Raw genomic sequence first — 25,310 nt, 5'->3', positions numbered from 1 at the left:
TATTATTCTCTTAATATATAACTGATTTGATTTACTACTATTTTCTTTAAGCTTTATATCTATATTCATAAGTGATTTTGGTTTATGTTGTGACTGTGTGAATGTGTGAATGTACACATGTGTAGTTTTGATTTCAGGGTTATACTAGACTCATAGAGTAAACTCTAGAAGAGTTTAAATAAAAATAATTTTTAACAGGCGAGGCACAGTGGCTTATGCTGTAATCCAAGCACTTTGAGAGACCGAGGTGGGCAGATCACTTGAGCCCAGGAGTTTGAGACCAGCCTGGGTAACATGATGAAACCCCGTTTCCACAAAAAATACAAAAATTAGCTGGGCGTGGTGGTGTGCGTTTATGGTCCCAGCTACTTCGGAGGTTGAGGTGGGAGGATCTCTGGAGCCTGGGAGGTCAAGGCTGCAATGAATTGTGATTACACCACTGCACTCCAGCCTGGACAACAGAGTGAGATCCTGCCTCAAAAAATAAATAAATAAATAAATAAATAAATAAATAAATAAATAAATAAATAAAATAAAAAAACAAATTAGGGAAAAATTTTAATGGTATGGTAGAACTCACCCATATAACAGTCTGGATGTTAGATGGAAATATTTGACTAATTAAAAAGAATTTTTTGGCTGGGCATGGTGGTTCACACCTGTAATCCCAGCACTTTGGGAGGCCGAGGCAGGTGTATCAGGAGGTCAGGAGTTCAAGACCAGTCTGGCCAAGATGGTGAAACCCCGTCTCTACTAAAATCACAAAAATTAGCTGGGTGCAGTGGCAGGCTCCTGTAATCTCAGCTACTCGGGAGGCTGAGGCAGGAGAATCGCTTGAACCCCGGCAGCAGAAGTTGCAGTGAGTCAAGATCATGCCACTGCACTCCAGCCTGGGCAACAGAGTGAGACTCCATCTCAAAAAAAAAAAGAATTTTTTTAACAATAAAAAAAGAATTTTGTTGTTAATACTCTCCATGGTTACTACTACTTTGGTCAGTTTTTGTAATTCTATATTTTGTTTAGATTTTGAGATTTTGGGGGGCTGATTTAAAGTTGTATACAGTGTTTTTATATAAAATTGTTTGCTATATTAGCGGCTATGTCACCCTTTAAATTTCCTTTTTTTTTGTTCTTTTTTATCGAGACAGAGTCTTGCTCTGTCTCCCATCTCCCAGACTAGAGTGCAGTGGAGGGATCTCTGTTCACTGCAACCTCCACTGCCCAGGTTCAAGCAATTCTCCTGCCTCGGCCTCCTGAGTAGCTGGGATTACAGGTGCCTGCCACCGCACCCGGCTAATTTTTGCAGTTTAGCAGAGATGGAGTTTCACCATCTTGGCCAGGCTGGTTTTGAGCTTCTGACCTTGTGATCCACCCGCCTCGGCCTCCCAAAGTGCTGGAATTACAGGCATGAGCCACCACACCCAGCCATCCTTTAAATTTCTAACATTATGATGTTTCCTTTCATTGTGTATCAGAGTTGCCAAAAACTCAATGGATTTTAATTATCCTTTTAGAGATTTGACTTTTCTGATTTTTAGCATTACTAGTTTAAGTTCTACCTTTGTTTTTAATTGATCTTTTTTTTCTGGTTTCCCAGGTTATATTTTGTTACTTTAAATGCACCTTGAATGAAATTATTTCTGTGTGTGTGTGTGTGTTAGGAAATGCTTTTAAGATGATAAAAACATTTTTTGAATAATACCTTGATTGCATCACACATGTTTTGTTATGAAGTGTCTTTATTGTTATACATCTTGATGAAGACATGTGGTTTTAGTTTTAATTTCTTATTTAATCCAAAGGTTATTAAAAAGAGTAGTTTTATAAATATCTAGGTGGACCATTTTCCCCCTAGCTTTTCAATGTTAATTTTTAGTTTTGTTGCATTTTGGGCATATAATATAACCTGTATCCTTTTATTTCCTTTTGGAAATTATTAAGATGTAGTTTGTGGTCTAATATTTATCATTGGTTTTAGACAAAGTTTCATATATTTTTATTTGTTATATTAAATGTCTTATTTTTGATGCAGCACAGTATTCTAAAAATATGTATGTTCCAGAATTTATTTACTCATTCCCCTAATGATGGCTATTTAGTTTGCTTTTTTTTTTTTTTTTTTTTTTTTTGCCAGCATGGAAAACATTGCTATAAACTTTCTTTACATATATCTTTGCTAAGATAGATTCCCAGAAAGAACACACACAGATCCACACACATTTGGAATAACTCTATACATTCACTGATTTAATTTTGTACACAATAAATGGTAATATTAAAATAATGTATCCTCAATTTGCTTATGTCACTACTATTTGGAATTTTGGTTCGTTAGTTCGAATTGACCATGTGTGAAATAGTATATCATAAAATGCTTTTCTTTGTCTTCCAACCATCCTCTTTCCCCCAGCCCAATTTCAGTTAGTTTATTCTAGGATTTTATATGCAGGTGGTGGCCAATGGCTTGTAGATTTTAAAAAAATATGTATTCTCTTTCAATATTTTTTTTAACATTTTTCAATGGTTTGTGACCATATTAACAGTGTTTATTTTAATTTATTATTTAACTTGTCTCTTTATATCACCAATTCTTTTACTATACATTCTCCGTTCCTAGTTCTCATTTTAATTCATCTCTAGGTTGGCTACGTTCTTTAACATTTTTCAGGAAGGCTGTGTGCCCTTGCATATATCTTTATGTTGCTTTTGCATATGAATGAACATCTCTGTTGATATTTAATTATTTTTTATTACCTTAAGAAATTTTGTTGCCATGCCCTGCCCATATCTCAATTCCTTTTTTTATCTGAGGCAGTCATTATTCTTTGTCAGGTTTAATTTTGTTTCTAATTTGCAGGTCGAATTTACAAGCACTCTCAGCAGCCTTTGATTACCTATGAAAAATATGATGTGACAGACTCTCCAAAGAACATAGGAGGATCCCATTCTGTACTCCTTCTGAAGGTTCATGGTAGGTTACATGTGTAACTACTTTGTGGAATCAACTTACCTGCGGACTCAGTGCTGGCTAGATTAGGCATGGTTGTGGGTATAATGTAGCTAATTTTTATAAAGCTTTTTTTTTTTTTGAGATGGAGTCTTGCTCTGTCACCAGGCTGGAGTGCAGTGATGTGATCTTGGCTCACTGCAACCTCTGCCTCCCAGGTTCAAGAGATTGCACTGCTTCAGCCTCCAGAGTAGCTGGGACTACAGGCGTGTGCCACCACGCCTAGCTAATTTGTGTAGTTTTAGTAAAGATGCGGTTTCACCATGTTGGCCAGGATGGTTTCGATCTCCTGACCTCGTGATCTGCCCACCTTGGCCTCCCAAAGTGCTGGGATTACAGGCGTGACCCACCACGCCTGGCCTATAAAGCTTTTATGTTTAAACACTAACACTTGCAGGCAGCATCATCTATTTTTTTTTTGACACAGCTGTTGGTAAGCATCATCTATCTTAATGTGTGCTAATTTTCATTAAAAATGGAGAGTAGGGCTAATTCAGTGGTTTTAACCTTGGCTACACACTAAAATCACCAGTGGAGCTTTTAAGACATCTATAATTTTGAAAAACTATCCTAGTTGTTTCTAACTGCAGCCAGGGTCAAGTGTTACTGGGTTAATTTAACTTTTATGAGACCTTAATTTTTACCATTTATTAAAATAAATGCTAATAAAAGAATGGCCTGTGATTTTGTTTACTTATAACAGTAGTTTGGTTTCAGAGGTACAATTTTGTTGTTGCATTGATCAACGTACAAGTATTTCAGAGCATGCAAAGTACTTAGTGCTATACTTAGGCATCATATATAGTACCTAAATGAGGAATAGAATGAAGTTGGAAGAACAGTAGCCTAAAAACAAGGCTCTAGGCCGTGCACGATGGCTCATGCCTGTAATCCCAGCACTGTGGGAGGGTGTGGTGGGCAGATCACTTGAGGTCAGGAGTTCGAGACCAGCCTGGCCAACATGACAAAACCCTGTCTCTACTAAAAACTTTGTAATCTCGGCAAAAATTAGCCAGGCATGGTGGTGCACGCCTGTAGTCCCAGCTACTTGGGAGGCTGAGGTAGGAGAATTTCTTGAACCCAGAAGGTGGAGGTTGCAGAGAGCTGAGTTCCCACCACTGCACTCCAGCCTGGGCAATAGAGTGAGACTCCATCCCCCAAAAAACAAAAAACAAAACACCCAAGACTTTTAATATACTCTGGTTCTACAGATGAAAGTTGACTTCATTCGAAAACTAGCCTGGCTTATTGTTAAAAAGATGGGATTTGAAAGTATGGGAATAGTGTAGTGTACACTCAACTACTGTAAACTCTTAGTGTTTTGGGGGAACCTTTCCTTATTTGGGATATTCCCTGTATATTTTCCAGAGTTATCCATTATAGTAAAGTTTTCCATAAATGCCATCACAGTTAAGCTTGAAAGTAACTTTATTGTTGTTGATTTGCTTCTACTCATGTTGTAGCTCCAGTTTGGTAGTAATTGGATTCTGAAATAACGTGCCTATTTGTTTTTCACTGCCTTTTGGAGTGAGATGTGAGAAGCTTTTGAAATAACTGCAGAGGCAGTTATTAGTATAGTAGTTAAGAGCACAGTTGCTGAAATCAGATAGGGTTTGTATCCTAACTTTGTAACCTTGGAAGAGCTACTTAATTCTCTATGGCTTTGTTTCCCCATCCAGCAAAACTGGACTAATAGTTATAACTACATCATAGGACTGTTGTAAAGATCAACTAAATTAGTATATGTAAAGCATTTAGAATACTTAGCACATAATAGGAGCTATAGAAGTGTTTGCTGTTCAAAAGAGTAATGGTAGTAAAACTATGATGTATAGCACCATTTAGGTTGTACTTACGTCAGCTGAATGTATTTTGCTGGCTATTTATGTTTTCTGAGCATTTGGCTTGGTCATTTAAGCAACAGCTTGATTGGTTTGTGATGGTCTACTATTACATTTATCTCACTTGTAGGTGCCTTAATGTTTGTGGCATGGATGACTACTGTTAGCATAGGTGTACTGGTTGCCCGGTTCTTCAAACCAGTTTGGTCAAAAGCTTTCTTCCTTGGTAAAGCAGCTTGGTTTCAGGTAGGTGAGGGAAAAAAGTTCAACGCAATTTTCATAATATTTGAACACTGCAACATGAAAACATATGAAGTATGTGTGTGTGTGTATGTGTATGTGTTTTGTGGTTACAGATGTAGGTCTGGGATTCTTCCTTTTTCCCTTTGGTTTCCTGATCAATTGAGAGTGGACACAAGGTGCTTGATAGAGATATGAATACAGACAGTTTTAGGAAGAGTCAGGCTGGACTGGAGAATGTGTCAGGGCCATGTGAGTCCCTTTGTAATATAGACTTTGGGACCCAAATGACCTTTACTTATACCTCTGTTTGTAGAGGGATATGTTGGAAGAGCATTCACCCACTACACTGCACTGAGTAAAGTCAGGCCAAGGAATGCAGAGGAACTGAAGAAAGAAATAGTGGGAGCTTACTGTGTTTCAAAGCAAGGGTCACTCCTCTGGTTGTGGGCCATTGAATGTTAGATTATCTCTAACTCATCACTTGGGATCATCTATCTCCTATATGGGTGGGAAGAGAAACTGAACGTGTTCTTTTTCATGCTCTTCCTTCCCGTGAGATGGGGAGGCGGTCTACTAATAGGAACATAGCAAGAGCCAATGAATATCCTTCAAAACAAAGCAAACCAAACCTTATGTTTCATGGGTTATGGAGTATAGATATTTACATATCTAGTGGAAAATCAATGAGTTCATGTTGGGTAAGAATGTACGTGCCTGTAGAAAAAAATACTGCTTGTTGGAACAGTTTTGACTTTGTAAGAGGGTATCCTTGACACTTCATATTCATATAAATTTGTAGATTGTAAGGTTTACCTTATCTAGCCTCATTTTTCACTATTGCCTGGGAGGGCCAATCTGTTTGATTTGTTCTCGGTACTGCTACATGGCTCACCTTGCTACTTTCTTTCTCTGCCTGTGGTTTGCTGCCAGGTGACTACTTTCTTGCTTGCACTTGAGTGCCTTTGCTCTCGTGCTCTCTCTCTCTTATCTGCTCATGTGGATATTCCCAGCTCGAAGATTGTGTATTCTCTTTATCAACTCGAATCCTCCAGTGCCTTTAAATTTATGATGCTGATGATGTGTATATATACACATGTCATAGTTTTATCTCTATCTGTATCTCCATCCATCCATCCTTCCTTCCATCCATCCATCCATCCATCCTTCCATCCATCCATCCATCCATCCATCCATCCATCCATCCATCCATCTATCCATCCAGCCATCCGTCTCTATCCATACACACACTCATACACAGGGTGCCTCCTACTTTCCCCAAGATAGTTTTGGTCTGCACCAGTTATCCTGGCATAATCAACAAACAGTGGCTATTTTCACACTTACTATTCTCCTAATTTGTATCATGAATTATATAGTTCACATATTTTTCTCTTATTGATGCAATTATATCTGAAACTCCTCAGGAGACAGTATTTTTTGTTTGTTTGTTTCCTTACTATCTCATTGCACCTGTTATAGCACTGTGCTCCATGGTGGAGCTTAATAAATATCTTTGGAAGGAAATGAAGGACTTGGCAAGTAAATATGCTCTGTGCGTGAAACATCCATTCCTGCTGCTCTGTGCAGGTGAAGTCTTGGCATACACTTTTGGATGATGAGAATGGCAACTTAGGGTTTTCTTCAAAGTTTAATTGTATACTAATTTTTTTAACCTGATTACAAACTGTGATTAGATGTCAGTTGAATGCATGCCTTCAGTGAATCTTACCCCATGGTCTTTTCCCCATTTTTCCCATTGTAACACCACCTTTCTCTTACATGGATAAGTGTCTTCTCAATTTGTCATTTTACCTTGCAGGTGCATCGAATGCTCATGTTCACCACAACTGCCCTCACCTGCATTGCTTTTGTTATGCCATTTATATACAGGGGAGGCTGGAGTAGGGTAAGTATATCTTAAATAGGATATTTTTATATAAATCCATTTCACATCAAAACAGATTGCTGTTTTATTCTCAAATGATGGGTAAAAAGATATTTCTTCATCAATCCCTCTTGAATCATTGGATGGTTCTTTCACATGGTTAGAGGTTGGGGTAGGGTGAGGATGTCAGTACAGATTACTTAGTAATGAAATGTATTTGTAGGCTGCATCATGAGTTATATACATGCTATAGCCTTAGTTAATTTTTCTCACTATAGAGGGGTGACAATTCAATGTGTGATGTCTCAGGAACATGAACAATGTGAAGTGGTTTTCTCTAACTAGTACTATGATGACCACTAAGCTAACATAATTTGGATTTCTACTCTGTACCCAGTGGTTCTCAGTGCTTTATATGTGTTATCTAATTTAAATCTCTGGGTGTGGTGGTTCACACCTGTCATCCCAGCACTTTGGGAGCTGAAGTGGGAGGATTGCTGGAGCTCAGGAGTTCGAGACTAGCCTAGGCAACATAGCGAGGCCTCATCTCTATATATTTTTATTAAAAAATCTTTTAAATTTCAGATTAGTAGGTATTAATGATAATCCCACATCACAAATGAAGAAACTGATGCTTATTCCCAAATCTTTATCTCCAGTCCAGACTCTCCCGTGGCTTGAGACTCACACATCTAGCTCACATTTCATGCAGGACCTTGACTTGCATGTCTAAGATATCAGACTTAACACATCCAAAATGGGACTCCTGATCATCTTTTCTCCCAGGGCTGCTCCACCCACTGCCACCTCCATGGTAGCTGCTGGAATTCCATTTTAGATCAAAGCCTTGGAATTATCATTAACTGTGCTCTCTTGCACATCCCATGTCAAATCCATTGGGAAGTTCCATTGGCATGTGTAAAGTATATCCACAGTCCAACACTTGTCACTGTCATCAGATACTACTGTAGGAGTGTGAGCCTGCATCATCTTTTGCTTGGCCATTGCAGTAGCCACTTAACTGGTCCCTCCACTTCAACCCTTGCCCATGCACAATCTATTTTCTACAAAGAAGACAGTTATTTTTTAAAAAATGTAAACCAGGCTAGGTGTGGTGGCTCACACCTGTAATCCCAGCACTTTGGGAGGCAGAGGCAGGCGGATCTTGAGGTCAGGAGTTCGAGACCAGCCTGATCAACATGGTGAAACCCCATCTCTACTAAAAATACAAAAATTAGCCAGGCCTGGTGGCGCACACCTGTAATCCCAGCTACTCAGAAGGCTGAGGCAGGAGAACCACTTGAACCCAGGAGGCAGAGGTTGCAGTGAGCTGAGATCGCACCACTGCACTCTAGCTTGGGTGACAGAGTGAGACCCCCCCAAAAAAGTAAATCAGACCATGCCATTCTTGTACCCCAAACTGATTTCTCTAATGTCTCTCAATTTTATTCAGAGTAAAAATCAAAATTCTTCCAGGGACCTTCATGACTGGCTCCCAGTTATTCTCTGAACTGACCACCTCATCCTCTCCATCTAGTCCATTTCCTTCCATACCGGCCTCCTGGCAAGTATGCAGACATGCCAGGCATGCTCCTGCTTTATAGTCTTTGCTATCATTCTTCTTTCTACCTGGCACATGCTTCCATTACTCCCTCACCTTCCTCAAGTCTTTGCTCAAATTGAAGCCTCTCAGGGAGCCCTGCCCTGCTCTAATTTTTCCCATAGCACTCTTTATGTTATGCCATTTCATATAATTTACTTACTTGTCACATTTTTTCTTGATCTCCCTTCCAACACTACTATGTTAGCTCTATCAGAGCTGGGATATCCACTGGTGTGTTCAGAACAGATTTAAGTATGTAGTAGGTACTCAGTAAACATTTAGTGAATGAATGAATAAGTCTTATTGAGAATAAGTGATATATGTTAAGTTCAGAGCCTGTGCTTTCATTACGCTTTTCCAGTTTTATAGCCAATGAGAATTTGATATCAAAATTTCATATTTCAGAGCTTGGGCTGGTGCCACAGGGATAAGATTGAGGAATTCTGGGTCGCAGATATTACTAGGAAATCTCCCTCCTGCTTTTTAGGTAGTTTGTGTGTCAGTCAACCTATGTTTTTAAGGAAGTTATGAAGATTTTGTGATATGAGTTGAGACATGAGAACTTTATTTTAATTCAGACATTTGGGACAAGGGTAACACTTATTTTGTAATTGTCTAGTTTATAGCCTTTGCGACTTATGAATATGATATCAAAGGTTAAGAGCACCATTCTAAAGCTGGATTCCTTGGATTCAAATCCTGCCACCATGACTTATTACCTGGCGGGTGCACCTTGGGCAAGTTATTTAACTATGACCCTCAGTTTACTCATCTGTAAAATGGGGATGGTATAGTATCTATCTTATAGGCTTTCTGTGAGGATTGGGGATAAAATAACTGAAAGTACTTAGGATAATTCCTAGCACATTCTAAACACATGCAAGAATCTTGTTACTGCTGCTGTTTTATTTTTTATTAGAGACCCTTTGTATCTCCAAAGTCATGGTTATAATTTTACCCATGCATCACTGAGTCCACGGTTTGAGAATGTTTTCATATTGTTCTTTTGTTAGCCTTTAGTTCCTATTTACAAGGACTTCCTATCATGGCTTAGAAACCACTATGTCCCTGTTTCTAGGTCACCGATACAAGTCTGTGCTACCAAGCATGGGCATCACTGACAACAGACAGTAGTATCCCTCCATCCAAATGTGTCACAGGTTAGAGCATCTTCTTAGCCCTTCTCTTAAGTGTTTGAATGAAAAATCATTGCACAAAGTGGTCGAATCCAACTATCTGCTGTTCTGAGCAGGCACGTGACATCACTAAAGGAGGAATGCGGCAGAAACTATTGTGATAGTCTGTCAGTACTTTTTCTTGGGTTAGATCTTCATTCTGGACAGAGGTGATAAGCTTTTAATACAGTGGCTATATAGGTTATTCACTGAATCAACAAACATTTATTGAGTGACTAAGACTCTGTTAAGCTCCAGGGTTACAGGGAGTCATATAGAACCCACGGTTCAGGGAAACATAGAGGGCTAAACCAATTATTACCATACGCTGGGGTGATTGCGCTTGACATGGGGACACTAACTAGTCCCAGCTGGGCTGCAGATGGCTGTTCTGATGTTGGTGGCCATTTATTAGGTTGGTGCAAAAGTAATTGTGTATTAAAATACTTGAAAAAAACTGCAACTACTTTTGTACCAACCTACAGCATCCTGATGGGGAGAGGTAGCATTCTCTACGTGGATTTCACCACAACCATTTACATACTGTGACCATGGACATAGTTCTTGATATCTCTGAGCCTCAGTTTCCCCATTTGTAAAACTGGGATATTGATAACCAGTTGTCAAACATTGTAGTGAGAATTAGTGTGTGTAAAGTATGTTCCTGGTACAATGTGTATACTCAGTGAATGTTGCCTGTTATTATTATCGTCATTATTGAATGTTTAAAGCCATGGAAAAATACTAAGAATGCATCTGTGTGTATTATTTTTAACTTGAGGATTTAAATTGATGAGAGAGATTGAGGCCATTGAAATGATGTAGCTTTGTTTAGCATGCAGGTTACCACCCATACCTCGGCTGTATAGTGATGACTTTAGCAGTTCTTCAGCCTCTTCTGGCAGTCTTCAGGCCACCTTTACATGACCCAAGGTACTTAGAGCCTTTCTATATAAATGCTCTCTTAATGTAGATATCATTAGTTTGCAAACTAATCTCTTTTCAAATGGAAAAATTTTGCATTTTATAAAAATCAGTGATAAATTATAGTTACTTTGAAATGCTTCAAAATGCATTTCAGATATCTAATTCCCAGACAATAAGGGAAATTACATGCTTTTTATTCTGTTGGGAATTAATTATAGTTCCATTGCTTTTAAGAACATTGACTGGTTCTTATTTTGGTAGAAGGCAAATGTTTAACTGGACTCACTGGAGTATGGGAACAGCTGCTAGAATAATAGGAGGTAAGAGATTGTGATGCCACTTATTCATATATAATTGCTAGCTGTTTATATTACAAGTTGTAATTTGGCTTAAATGATTTTTAGATGCATTAGTAATTGGAGTAATTGGTTGTTGAGGAGAAATCAGCCTTAAACGTTGAAATCCAGAAAGTAATTTCTAGAGGTAATGATTTAAGTCATTATTTCAGTTTTAAGTTTAAGGTCTTTAAAATAACTTTAAAACTCTCATTTTAAGACTTATTTTAGCATTTGCCTTTGCCAGCAGAATAAGCTATGCCGATGGCCAAACATTTGAGTAGCTCAAATTGAGGGTCATTTGTGAATTGGGTTGAGGTGGGTTGCTGGGTTCAAGCTTTCCATCTCCAGGTCCTTTCCACGGGGCTTGTATCTTGCAGGGTAGGGTGGTTTTCAAAAGTCAGGAATAATTATGCAGTATATTTTGATACCTTGTATAATAAACACCTAAGTAGGTACCTTCTACCCTAACACTGCTATAGTCTATGGGATTCTTTGTCGAAGGGGGAGTCCAATCAACCATGGTTTCTATACTTTTTCTCCTTTCATTCACTGCAGACTTAAAACAATCTGGAAAATGTGGGTGCTTCTCTTTTAACAATTGGTCGATTATGCAGCCATAAAAAAGAATGAAATCATGTCTTTTGTAGTGACATGGATGCTGCTGAAAGTGATTATACTACATGAATAAATGCAGAAACAGAAAATTACATACCACATGTTCTCACTTATAAATGTGAGCTAAACAATGAGTACACACGGACATAAAGATAGAAACAATAGACTCTGGGGACTCCAAAAGAGGAGAGGGAGGAATGGGGGAAATAGTTGAAACACGACACTTTGGGTACTATGTTCACCACTTGGGTGATGGGTTCACTAGAAGGCCAAACTCCAGCGTTATTATGCAATATGCCCTAAACTGCCCCCCGCAACTGGTAATTCGTAATCAATTGCCCATCTTGCCCTATCTAGCCTTATAATTTTAAAAGCCTAAATTAACTATTTGGTCTTGAATATTAATCTTTTTTTATCTCAAACTCTTTTAGTATGTTTTACTTGACAATACACATACACAAACACACAGTTGTCTCTCTTGGTGGGACATTTGAACATAACTTTTTTCTTTTATATGTAGTGGCAGCGATGTTCCTGGGAATGGATTTACCAGGACTGAATCTTCCTGATTCACGGAAAACCTATGCAATGATTGGATTTGTAGCCTGGCATGTAGGGACTGAGATTGTTCTGGAGGTACATGCTTATCGGCTCTCTCGCAAAGGTAATCTGCTAAAAAAGCCACGTTATGTAAAATCACTTTTATATACACCGTTGGAAAAGAATGAGTTTCCTGATAGTAACGGCTAACTATTACATTGGTAGCTCACTAAAAATTTGTGATCACTCAGCCAGTGGTAGAAATTGTGGAGATTTTCTGCCTTTGTTTTTTTACAATTGTTGCTATTAGAAGTTGTGAATAAGATATAAAGGAAAGGTTTTTAGGTTTTAGGGAGGGGGTCTTCCTTGTAAGTACTTTCACTTTGCTGGTCTGACCTAGAGCCAGTATGGACTGCGAACTCTGAATGCCTAGAGCTGAGGGAACCCTGAGATGGAGGAAGAAGAGACTCAAAGTCAACACTGGATGGAGCGGCAGACAACTTTGACCTATTTGACAAACTTACTGGGTGCTATCATTTAGGTTGCCATGTGCATAATTATATAGCTAGGAGCAAGCCAGCTAGATAGGAAGGACTGATTTTGCTTTTGCTCTTTAGTGACAAGGTCTGTTTTGGTGCCAGGCAGGGTCAGGGTACCTATAGTCACCATTAGGAATGGAGAAATTAGTAGGGAATGGGTGTCATTTTAAACTACCCTGGATTCTAGACTAAATGTCCTTTGTGTCCTGCCTGGTTTTCATCCTTTTCATCCACCAAAATAAGTGAAGACGGCCTTCTAAAAACAACAATTATTTGTTGTCTAGTAAATATGTTGTAAACTTGGGAGAGCCTGGGGTGGCTTTAGGAGTGGAGTAGTACATATCAGTCCTGCTACTTTTGATCCTTGATAGGCTTATATATGTGGGGCTTTTGATGACCACTGAATTATGGCTTACTGTTTTTGTTTGTTTGTTTGTTTGTTTGTTTTGAGACAGAGTCTCACTCTGTCACTCAGGCTGGAGTGCAGTGATAAGATCATAGCTCACTGCAGCCTTGAACTCCAGAGCTTAAGCCATCTGCCTGTTTCAGACTCCCATCTAGCTGGGATCACAGGGATGTGCCATCATGCCCGGCTAACTTTTTACATTTTTTTTAGAGACGGGGTCTCACTTTGTTGCCCAGGCTGATCTCAAACTCCTGGGCTCAAGTGATCTACCTGCCTCCTTCTTCCAAAGTGTTGGGATTGCAGGTGTGAGCCACCATGCCTGGCCAATGGCTTACTGTTTAAAATACATATATACTTAAAACTTGGATAGTTATCATATGTTAATTAGTTTGATTTAGCTACTTTATAATGTATGCATATATCAAAACATCATGTCATACACCATGAATATATACATTATTTTGTCAATCAAAAATAAAGAAAACCAAAGAGCTTAGATCATTATGACTTTTAGGTGGTGTTTATTGACTAGAATGCGTATTTTAAGTTACTTAACAATACTCTTGCCAGATTGTCCACATTTGTGAGAGGCTTAATTGTTGAGGAAGTTTGCAATAATTAGTAGCTTGGAATGGGAGAATTTTTATCCTGGAAATTGGGGTGAACAGTACAAATCAGGTTTTTTAAAAAATTTAATTTACCTGCATAACGCTGCCCTTATAAACTTATGTTATTATTCTTGACAGTTGAAATACTGGACGATGACAGAATTCAGATCCTTCAGTCATTTACTGCAGCGGAAACAGAGGTAAGTCCTTTTCTTGTTCATTGACACAAACCTTAACGGTAATACTTTTTTTTTTTCATATCTCAATTTTTCTTTCAGGGTCATGCTTTTAAAAAGGCAGTGTTGGCAATTTATGTCTGTGGAAATGTTACTTTTCTCATCGTATTTTTATCTGCAATCAGCCATCTATGAGCAAGCAAAGACCTTGGCTTTTGCAGGCCAAGTGATAATTTTCATCAAACCAAAGAAAGCTGAAGCCTGTCCTGACTGCCTGGAGCATATTTGTGAATTCTCACTTGGAAGACTGAGGTCATGTCTGTAGAGGAATTCTGAAGTCCAGCCTTTAGAGACCAACATTCAAGAGGGTCATATAGACTACAAATTAATGTCATGCCCTATATGTAATTCTGGGTCTTAAAGGAAAGATTGTACTTCAGGAGAAGTAACTCTCAAATATTTCTTGCCAAGATTTAAAGAATGTTGGTATTTAAGGAAATAAATAGTGATTTGGAAAAACAACAGATGTCACTAGGATAAAAAAGAGATATATTACGGTAAATATATTTTGAACTACAAAGGTGCTGTGGTACTTTAAAGAAAAACTATTTTTACTAGTTTATCTGAATTGTCTGTGGACTTTATTTAGAAACTGTTTTTCAGTTTAGTTTTTTGGACATATCCTTTGCTCAGGGTATTTCCTTACTTCTCTAGTAAAGGTGGAAATAAGGCAGATGCCATTGTAGGTTTTACCAGTATTTAAATATATTATGAATTTCTTAGCAATTAAATGCAAGTATGCATCTTTTACTTAAAGGCCCTATTTATGTATTCACCTACAGAGATGAAATAGCATTTTATGTGTTAATTGTTTTGGCTATAGAATTTAAGTCCTTGTAGCATTTCGGGATTATAGACTTGGATTTCAAAATGGATAAAACTCACCCTTGTGAACATATCTAATAGATATTCTGTTTACTTGTAGAAATAATATAATGTGTCTCTGTTTTGTTAGACATTTTTGATGCTCTACTGAATCAGAATAGGTCAGTGTTATCTTCCTTATTTCAAGAATTCATCTATTTTATGGCTACATCTCATATGTGCTATGAGGACTTCTAGCCAGTGGGTGGCGCTATAATACCGAAGTACTGTACTGCTTTGTCCGTTTTTCCTTGTGCTGATTCCTTTTCAGTATTTAGGTAACACTATGGGATGGCATTTCCCTTAAATTTCACCAGCTCTTCTTAGTCTACTTTTTTTGGGGTGGTTGGGGTAATGGGTTAAAACGTTAAATTAGTAACCACTGTTTATTTTCCAGTTTGTTAGTTTTCTGTGATTATTTATAACAATTGTTTGATACTTTTTTATAGTCCCCTGACCCTGTAATGAATGAATGCAGCTATCTTAGGCAAAACAAATAAATGACCTGGGCATTTTTAAAATAAAAAATTTAGGAAGTCATACTTTATTTCTTTAGGTATTCTTTCTGATTATGTTATAGTTACTGCTTGGTCCAAGAACCTAATTTCTATATGGTGTGAATAATAGCCTCAGCTGTGTAGCCTACATCTTTATTTTATTATTATTTTTCAAACATTTTTCATTATTTCTTATTTTTTATATCTTTATTTTTTGAATTTACTTAACCAACTTTCTACTAATAGCCTACATCTTTTACTGGGTAAAATAATGTGGAAGTTTAGTTTTTGTTTCTTTTATAGGTGTTTATCATAAGTGGCTCAGGGCTTAGATGTGAACTTTCTGTGTTCATGTCCTATATGTGCTATGCTACTTATAATCTAAGTTTTCCTTTTGAATGTCTTTATTAAAAAAATTTAGTATAGCAAATTAAATGTGTACTAAAGTTATTTTCCTCCAGTTTTCTATACTAACGAGCTTAAATGTTAATAAATTTCTCTTAAGTTATATTCTACATCTGACTGACAAAAATTTTCTCTTTTTTTTTTTTTGAGACAAAGTCTCACTCTGTTGCTCAGGCTGGAGTGCAGTGGTGCAATCTTGGCTCACTGCGGCCTCTGCCTCCCAGGTTCAAGCGAGTCTTGTCTCAGTCTCCTCAGTAGCTGGGACTACAGGTGTGTGCCACCATGCCCAGCTAATTTTTATATTTTTAGTAGAGACGGGGGTTTCACATGTTGGCCAGGCTGGTCCCAAACTCCTGGTCTAAAGTGATCCACCTGCCTCAGCCTCCCAAAGTGCTGGGATTATAGGCACGAGCCACTGTGCCCAGCTGGAAATTCTTTTAAGGGAAAGATGAGCCTTGATGTATTTGGTCTTCAAATATGTGAGCTTGCTATATTTCCAGTGTTGAGGCTAAGATATTTTAACTTTTTCTTTTTCAGTGCTTTGTACTTTGGCGCTATTTTGGTCTTTGTCAACTTACATACAGAGTTGCCCAAAGAAGCCTTTGACATTTAATCTTTTTTTTTTTTTTTTTTTTTTTTTTTTTTTTTTTTTTTTTGAGACAGGGTCTTACTCTGTTGTCCAGGCTGGAGTGCAGTGGTGTGATCTTGGCCCACTGCAGCCTTGGGCTTTAGTGATCCTCCCACTACCTCTGGAGTAGCTGGCACCACAGGCACCAACTCTCTGCACCACCACAGCCAGCTAATTAAATTTTTATTTTATTTTATTTTATTTGGAGAAGGGAATCTCCCTTTGTTGCCCAGGCTGATCTCAAACTCCTGGGCTCAAGCAATCCTCCTGCCTCAGACTCCCAAAGTGTTGGGATTATAGGCATGAGCCATTGCACCTGGCCCAAAATATACCAAATCTTTTGATTAGAACCAAATTATGATTCTTCTGCTTATGGGTGGTTGGTATCCACAAATTGCAAATGCCTAGTCTTCACTGCTCTCAGTTTTTCTTTTTCTTTCTGTAATAAACACTCTGGGCAGTTTTTCAAAAATTATTTCTTTTGATAGGAATTATTGTTAAATTAAATGCTTTTATATCTTTAGCAACGTTGCCAAAACCAATGAGCAAAATAATGTTTTCTTCTAAAAGAAGTGATACAATATAAAATAAAGATATGTATGTTTTTCAGAAAGAAATGAAAGAAATTCTAGAAAATTATGGTTGAGCTGGCATTAATAGCTGAGGCAATAAAAAAATTCTCTAGTCTGCAGAAATCAATCTTAAGGGCATAGGTAGTCTATAGGATGGGTTATCAAATAAATGAATCAAATTCACAGTAGCACTTTATTTTTGTCAAGGATTTTGTCTCTAATGTGTGTTAAACAATGCCTCATCCCTTCCACATCCTGCCCCAGTCCAGGCTGCAGTGGGAAAAGACAGATGCAGCAGATGCCAACTAGGAAGTTCTCAGGGCACATGTAGTGTTTGGCTGAAATTCTATTTATCTGTATACTCTCATGAGGTAGGAAAAAAAGAACAAAGGTCCTGGTTTAAGATAATCCATTATAGGTTGGAATGAAGGGAAAGATTCTTCTAAGCCCTTTTAAAATCAGATTAGGCTACTCGCAGTTCCTATCCACATCCTGCTTCTTTCTTACTTGTGCAGCCCCTACCAAGTTCATCTCTGCACCCAGGTCATCATCGATGGTCACCAGCCTGGAATGCCATTTCTGTTCCTTGTGCAACCCCCTACCAAGCTCATCTCTGCACCCAGGTCACAGAGGGTTACCAGCCTGGAATGCCCTTCTCAGTGAAATGAGAAATGTTCCCTTGTCCCTCTTGCAGGATGTGGAATGGGGACGTGGCTCGCTTCTTCAGTGCCCCGCTGCTCAAATCTAGGGGAGCATACAGATGGGCAGGCTGTGGGACTCCCACCCCACAGCAATGTCTAGGGGTGAATGTTTGCAGCTGAAGCCCCAGTGGGCATGTGCTACCGTGTGCTCTTTTAGTTTAACTGTCCATAGGCAGCTTGTGTTAGCTCAATTAGACTCCTGCCTTATTGCAAGGACAGAGGGCTTTCTGTATCCCTGGGTTCTTGCCTTGGTGTACCGGAAGAATTCGGATCACACCTGGGCTTGGAGAATGAGTGCAAGGTTTTACTGAGTAGAAGTAGCTCTCAGCAGATGGGTGAGCCAGAAGGGAGATGATTTTCCCCTGGAGTTGGGCCGCTAGACTGCCTGGGCTCTCCTCTGATTGCCCTGGCCTAACTCCGCCAACTGTGTGCCTCCTTCCGCCAGTCGTGGCCTGTCAGCATGCCAGTATCTGTCACGTGTTTTTCCTCTGGCGTGCTCCCATCCACATCCTCTCGCTGTCCAGCTGCTTGTGTCTTCTTCTGCTGATGTGTTCCTCTCCACGTCCAGCTGCTTGTGTGTCTGCCTGCTAGAATCTTGGGGCTTTTTATAGGCACAACATGGGGGCATGGTGAGCCAGAGTGGTCTTGGGAAATGCAACATTTGGGCGTTGAAGGCGGGGTGCGTGAACTCACCTAGGCCCCCAGCCGCCGCCAAGCCACGCCCCCGATCGCCTGTATTGGGAGTCATATCATACTCTTCCCCCTGAATATTAATTACAGTATCCCAGGAGTGTGTCTACTCCCAGCGATATTGCGTGTCACATCCTCCACTCTTGCGCAGAAATTTGAAGCAATATCATTGGGTGCGTGTACACCTTTTGTGATATTTAAAGGAATATCATCCTCTCCCCGGTGGATATCAGGAACAAGTCTATTAATTATTAATATTAATAAATATAAATATTAATACTAATAATCGATATTAATGATCACAATAAACTTCGCAAAAATTGGTAGTGGTTTAAAATGTTAACGATTTGGAATGGTAATAAATATTAATATCACCATTAATAATCAAATAATGATATCCGCAATTAATGTTACTTAAATCAATACAAAGTGATGCTGGTAAGAAAATAATGATTAGTATTAGGGACTAATAATATTGTTCAATGACATTAATATTAATAATTAATATGAAGCGTGCATAATCAGGTACTTAAAATAATCCTCCAAAATTAACAATGGTATTCTATTATTAGTACCATCGATAATTATTAAAATCTATCATTGATGTGTAATAACCATATTATTACTCCTATTACCACAGGCAGTGTACACCGACCTGTGATGTTCCTAATATCCTGGGACGAAGAGCATGAATTTAGTTTTAATATCGCAGTAGGTGTACACTGACCCCGTGACACTGATCCTAATATCCAGGGAGGTAGTGTATGACACGACTCCCAACATAGCAAGGAATGGACAGCCACCCGGTAATATTGCTCCTAATATTCCCGGAAGAAGCCTATGCTATTGCTCCCAATATCGCAGGGAGGGTACAGCTCTTCTGTGAAATTGTTCCCAGTATCAGGAGGGGAAGAGGATGATAATAATTCGCAGGTTGTGTTCACCCGCCCCGTGATAGTGTTATTAATATGCTAGAAGGGAGAAGGTGATATAACACTCCGTACAGCAGGAGGCGAACACCCAGCCTGGGATATTGTTCCTAATATCCATGGAGGGCAGAGGTTAATATTACTCCCAATATGGCAGAGGTTGTACATGCACACTGTGACGTTCTTCTTAATATTACAAGGCCAGGAGACTGATATTACTCCCAGTATCGCAGACACTGTAGAACCCCGGGACACATGCTTCCTGATATCCGGAAGACGAGACCATGGTATTACTCCTCAAATGGCAGCAGGTGAACACCAACTCGGTGATATCTGTGGGGCACTCCCTGTGATGTGGGGACTAATAGTCAATAACTCTCCCCATGGCTATTTGGAGCCCTATCTCCGGGGAGTGAGGCACGCCCCCCGATCCGGGCCCCAGCAGCCGCCACGCCACGCCCCCCGGCGGCTGGGGTCCCCCGATCGCGGGGGGGGTGGAGGACCCACGCCCCGCCATCTGGGCCCACAGCAGCCGCGACGCCACGACCCCTGACGGCTGGGGGCCCCCGATCCCCGGGGTTGGGGGACCCACGCTCCCCGATCCGGGCCCCCAGCCGCCGCCACGCCACGCCCCCCAGCAGCCGCCACGCAACGCCCCCCGGCGGCTGGGGGCCCCCGATCGCCGGGGAGTGGGTGACCCACCCCCCGCCATCCGGGCCCCCAGCAGCCGCCACGCGACGCCTGTATTGGGAGTCATATCATGCTCTTCCCCCTGAATATTAATTACAGTATCCCAGGAGTGTGTCTACTCCCAGCGATATTGCGTGTCACATCCTCCACTCTTGCGCAGAAATTTGAAGCAATATCATTGGGTGCGTGTACACCTTTTGTGATATTTAAAGGAATATCATCCTCTCCCCGGTGGATATCAGGAACAAGTCTATTAATTATTAATATTAATAAATATAAATATTAATACTAATAATCGATATTAATGATCACAATAAACTTCGTAAAAATTGGTAGTGGTTTAAAATGTTAACGATTTGGAAAGGTAATTAATATTAATATCACCATTAATAATCAATGATAGCCACAATTAATGTTACTTAAATCAATACAAAGTGATGCTGGTAAGAAAATAATGATTAGTATTAGGGACTAATAATATTGTTCAATGACATTAATATTAATAATTAATGTTAAGCATGCATAATAAGGTATTTAAAATAATTCTCCAAAATTAACAATGGTATCCTATTATTAGTACCATTGAAAATTATTAAAATCGATCATTGATGTGTAATAACCATATTATTACTCCTAATACCACAGGCAGTGTACACCTACCTGTGATGTTCCTCATATCCTGGGACGAAGAGCATGAATTTAGTTTTAATATCGCAGTAGGTGTACACTCACCCCGTGACACTGATCCTAATATCCAGGGAGTTACTGTATGACACGACTCCCAACATAGCAATGAATGGACAGCCACCCGGTAATATTGCTCCTAATATTCCCGGAAGAAGCCTATGCTATTGCTCCCAATATCGCAGGGAGGGTACAGCTCTTCTGTGATATTGTTCCCAGTATCAGGAGGGGAAGAGGATGATAATAATTCGCAGGCTGTGTTCACCCGTCCCGTGATAGTGTTATTAATATGCTAGAAGGGAGAAGGTGATATAACACTCCGTACAGCAGGAGGCGAACACCCAGCCTGGGATATTGTTCCTAATATCCATGGAGGGCAGAGGTTAATATTACTCGCAATATGGCAGAGGTTGTACATCCACACTGTGACGTTCTTCTTAATATTACAAGGCCAGGAGATTGATATTACTCCCAGTATCGCAGACACTGTACAACCCCGGGACACATGCTTCCTGATATCCGGAAGACGAGACCATGGTATTACTCCTCAAATGGCAGCAGGTGAACACCAACTCGGTGATATCTGTGGGGCACTCCCTGTGATATGGGGACTAATAGTCAATACCTCTCCCCACGGCTACTGGGAGCCCTATCTCCGGGGGATGGGGCACGCCCCCCATCCGGCCTCCAGCAGCCGCTACGCCACGCCCCCCGGCGGCTGGGGGCCCCCGATCGCCGGGGGGCTGAGCCACCCCCTGCGATCCGGGCCCCCAGCAGCCGCCACGCCCCGCCCCCCACGGTGGACTCACAGCCTGTTTCTGATATTGTAAGTAATATCATCTCCCCCTTTGGTAATTATGAACTCTTTCACAGATGGGTGTACGCCCCCAGTGTGTACACCCTCAGAGGGTGTACACCCGTGTGTATTGGGAGTCATCTCATCCTCTTCCTCCCTGAACATGAAGAACAGTTTCCCAGGAGTGTTTCTACTCCCTGCGATATTGGGTGTCATATCCTTCTCTCCCACACGGAAATCGAAACAATATCACTGGGAGCGTGCACAACTTTTGTGATCTTTAAAGTAGTATCATCCTCTCCGTGGTGGATATCAGGAACAAGTCTATTAAATAATTATATTAATAAATATAATAAAAATTAATAGTAATTATCAATATTAATGATCACAAGAAAGTAAAAATTCATACTGGTTTAAAATGTTAACGATTTGTACTAATAATTAATAGTAATATCACTATTAATAATAAAATAATGATATCAGCAATTAATCTTGCTGAAATCAATACAATGTGATGCTGGCAATAAAACAACAGTTAGTATTACGGACTAATAATATTATTAAATGACATTAATATTAATAATTAATTTTAAGTGTGCATAATCATGTATTTAAAATCATTTTCCATAATTAATAATGGGATCCTATTGATTATTAGTAAAATTGATAATTATTAAAATCGATCATTGATGTTTAATGGTCATATTATTACTCCTAATATCACAGGGAGTGTACACTTGCCTGTGATGTAGTTCTTAATATCCAGGGACGGAGAGCATGATTTTAGTTTTAATATCGCAGTAGGTGTACCCTCACCCCGTGATGCTGATCCTAATATCCAGCGGGGTAGAGGATGACAGACTCCCAACATAGCAATGAATGGACAGCCACCTGGTAATATTGCACCTAATATTCCCAGAAGAAGCTTCCCGGCATCATCTAATTTCAGGCAGAAAAGCCAGTTTTCTCAGTGTGTCGAAGATCACCATTTCAAAGGCCATTTTGTCTAAGTTTAACTGGTTGTGTTTTTCTGGTTAACTCAAGTGACATCTGTTCCCGAGCTGTTCCTGACGGCAGTGAAGCTCAGCCACGATGACACAGGAGCCAGGTATTTACACCTGGCCAGAGAAGACACGAATAATCTGTTCAGGTACATGGTGCATTGTAAGAACATGGTCTTGAATGTTTTATTTAAATCAGGGATGTCCAATCTTTTGGCTTCCCTGTGCCACAATGGAAGAACAACTGTCTTAGGCCACACATAAAATACACCAACACTAAGGACAGTTGATGAGTTAAAATTATAAATAAAGGACCTCAATGTTTTAAGAAAGTGTAGGGATTGCGTTGGGCTGCATTCCAGGTAGTCCTGAGCATGCGGACTGCAGGCTGTGGGTTAGACAAGCTTGATGTAAAGCACTGACTGTACATTACGTGGTTTAAAATACCATCTCACTAGTATTTTTATTGACAGAGCATCTTGAAAAATAAGGAAAAGCTTACACGGACTTACAATCTCATCAAAATACAATTTTATAGTCTGAATCAATGATTTACATTAGAGTTGGGAAACCCTGTGTCAGAGGATTGTGGTGTCAGAATGATGATTTCTAGTAGCCTGAGGTGATGATGCGTCTGGGAACTGTGTCCACAGCACTAAGATGAACGTTTTGCATTCTAGTCATTCTCCTTCCCCAGCGTTCTCTTCCATTCCCCTTCCCTGGCCTTCCGTTCCTTGTTCCTCCCCTTCCCTAGCGTGCCGTTCTTTCTTCCCTAGCGTGCAGTTCCGCACCACTCCCATGGACAGTACCGGTGTTCCTCACATTCTTGAGCATACCGTCCTTTGTGGGTCTCAGAAATATCCGTGCAGAGACCCTTTCTTCAACATGTTGAACCGGTCCCTCTCCACGTTCATGAACACCTTCACAGGTAGGACCAGCATCCTGAACAAAAACTGCGTTTGGGTTTGCCAGGCACCCACTGGAATTCAGTTAGTTTCTGAGAAGGGATGAGAGGAGTGGGCAATTAATGTTCTAGAATAATTTTTACCCCTCTCTAGTTGAAGGACGTTAGAAATTTCATCCTTTAGGAAAGCCGCATGGTCGCGAGATTATAAAAACTAGTGTTTTAATAAAAGGCAAGTGAACTTTTCACAGAAAGGTTGAAAACAATTTTCTCTTGGGGATATCGCTACAATGCCAGGCCTCCAGAGTTACCACTAACATTGATGTTTGACTTTTAGTAAGGCTGACGCTAGTGGAGAGGGTGACAATGAACAGTGCACTCTGTGAAGGAATGACATCGAAGAGCAGGTTAAATCCACACTCTTACAGAATGAGGTTGTCTTTGTAGAGGTGTGAAAGTCTCTGGAGACACTTGAGAGAGTTCAGATGTTCGCTGAAGAAAGCCCTGGTGCCCGTCGAGTGCAGATCCTGAGACCGGATGGGAAAGCCGGCACTCGGGGTGACGAGTTGGGGCAGCTGCTGCGGTCAGGGGCCAGAGCATGGAGCCACTGCCCCATCTCAAGAATAACTGCAACTTATTGTCCTAGGACAAAGGGGAAATGAGGCTTGAGATTCAATAATTTTAGTAGAAATCTGTTATATTTTACAATTTCATTTTTCATTTGTACCCAGCTAGTGATTATACTCTGTATCCATTTTCTACACAAAATCCCAAGGACTTTCAGAATCTCCTCTCAGTGTATTTGGACACCACCTTTTTCCCATGTTTACATGAGCTGGATTTCTGGTATGTCATGAGTGATTAACTAGTTGATGCAGACTTTAGTATTTGAGTCACTGTCAGCTTATAATTATTTGTCCTCAGGCAGGAAGGATGGCGGCTGGGACACGAGAATCCTAGCGACCCCCAGACGCCCTTGGTCTTTAAAGGAGTCATCTTTAATGAGATGAAGGGAGGGCTTGTAAGTTTTCTTCCTTTTTTATGTTGTGTTCAGCTTACCTTACCCATGTACAGTACCATGATAGAGACACATCTGGAAGATGGTTGATTTTTATTTAACATTCTCATTATAGGTGACATGTTCTTGGATTAGCTGGGGTCAGTGCTGTGAGCAGAAGCCAGGGGGTAGCGGGGCCAGGCTGCTGTCTCAGACCATGTCTGACGACCCCCGTGTATGATCTGCAGTGAGAGAAAAGCTATTTTCATACCACTATCAACACATTGTCTTTTTCACTCATTCTTGCCCAAGTCCATGGTGTACTTTCTAGAGGCTGCGTGGCGAGGTGTGTGACACGCAGCAAGCTGGATACAGAGCAGATGGGGGAGTCCAGCTTCGCCTCTGAGCCAGACACTACAGAGGTTTGCAAAAAAGGCAACACAGCATCACTCTAACTAGTCAGTTTTTCACTTTGTTATGAGAGCCATTTGCGACAAAGGGCAGTTTCAGTGTCCTTCACTCCACGCTCAAACTACAGATTGTCCTTATAGCTCAGGTATCCTGGGGATACCTGACAGGGGAATGGCCATTGCTGTTGCTTTCGACAACTCATTCAGGGGTTTGAGGAACTAGCTTTTCTGAAGCTCAGTGAAAAAACACTGAGGTATCCTGGGGATAATCCATCTCGTTTTCTTTTGGTTTTGGGAGCCCAACCCAAGAATCAAATAACTTTCCTAAGGATTTCCAGGAGAAAACATCTTCCTACCAAAGAAGAACCTTACCATTGGAAAAACACCTCCTCGTAATTTGCAAAAACCCCAGTTTTCTGGGAAGTGATAATCTTGTCATGAGAACCAAAGATAAAGTTGGAGATAATGAGGGAGTGGTTACATAGGAAATATGTGGTCATTACTCTGACCAATTATTAAATCACTTTCTTCATATGACATAATTTTTAACAGCTTCTTAGTAAACCACAGTGCAGGTAA

The 25,310-nt window shown here is 40.1% G+C and overlaps 1 protein-coding gene across 3 annotated transcripts in view; it reads left to right on the top strand.

Moving 5' to 3' along the window:
• The window catches only part of FRRS1 (ferric chelate reductase 1), a 56,287-nt gene extending 40,470 nt beyond the window's left edge, over positions 1-15,817 (top strand). For all 3 annotated transcript variants that reach the window (XM_030936701.1, XM_030936702.1, XM_010377217.2), the window contains 8 exons: positions 2,858-2,971; positions 4,979-5,094; positions 6,911-6,997; positions 10,590-10,687; positions 10,943-11,001; positions 12,155-12,298; positions 13,866-13,927; positions 14,006-15,817. In XM_030936701.1, the coding sequence (XP_030792561.1) occupies positions 2,858-2,971; positions 4,979-5,094; positions 6,911-6,997; positions 10,590-10,687; positions 10,943-11,001; positions 12,155-12,298; positions 13,866-13,927; positions 14,006-14,098 (773 nt within the window). In that variant the 3' untranslated portion in view covers positions 14,099-15,817. The remainder of the gene's footprint in view (positions 1-2,857; positions 2,972-4,978; positions 5,095-6,910; positions 6,998-10,589; positions 10,688-10,942; positions 11,002-12,154; positions 12,299-13,865; positions 13,928-14,005) is intronic.
• Positions 15,818-25,310: the final 9,493 nt, after the last annotated feature.

The sequence above is a fragment of the Rhinopithecus roxellana genome, chromosome 8, assembly GCF_007565055.1.
Source record: "Rhinopithecus roxellana isolate Shanxi Qingling chromosome 8, ASM756505v1, whole genome shotgun sequence".
NCBI classification, from domain to species: domain Eukaryota; kingdom Metazoa; phylum Chordata; class Mammalia; order Primates; family Cercopithecidae; genus Rhinopithecus; species Rhinopithecus roxellana.
This window is presented reverse-complemented; position numbering and strand designations above follow the sequence as displayed.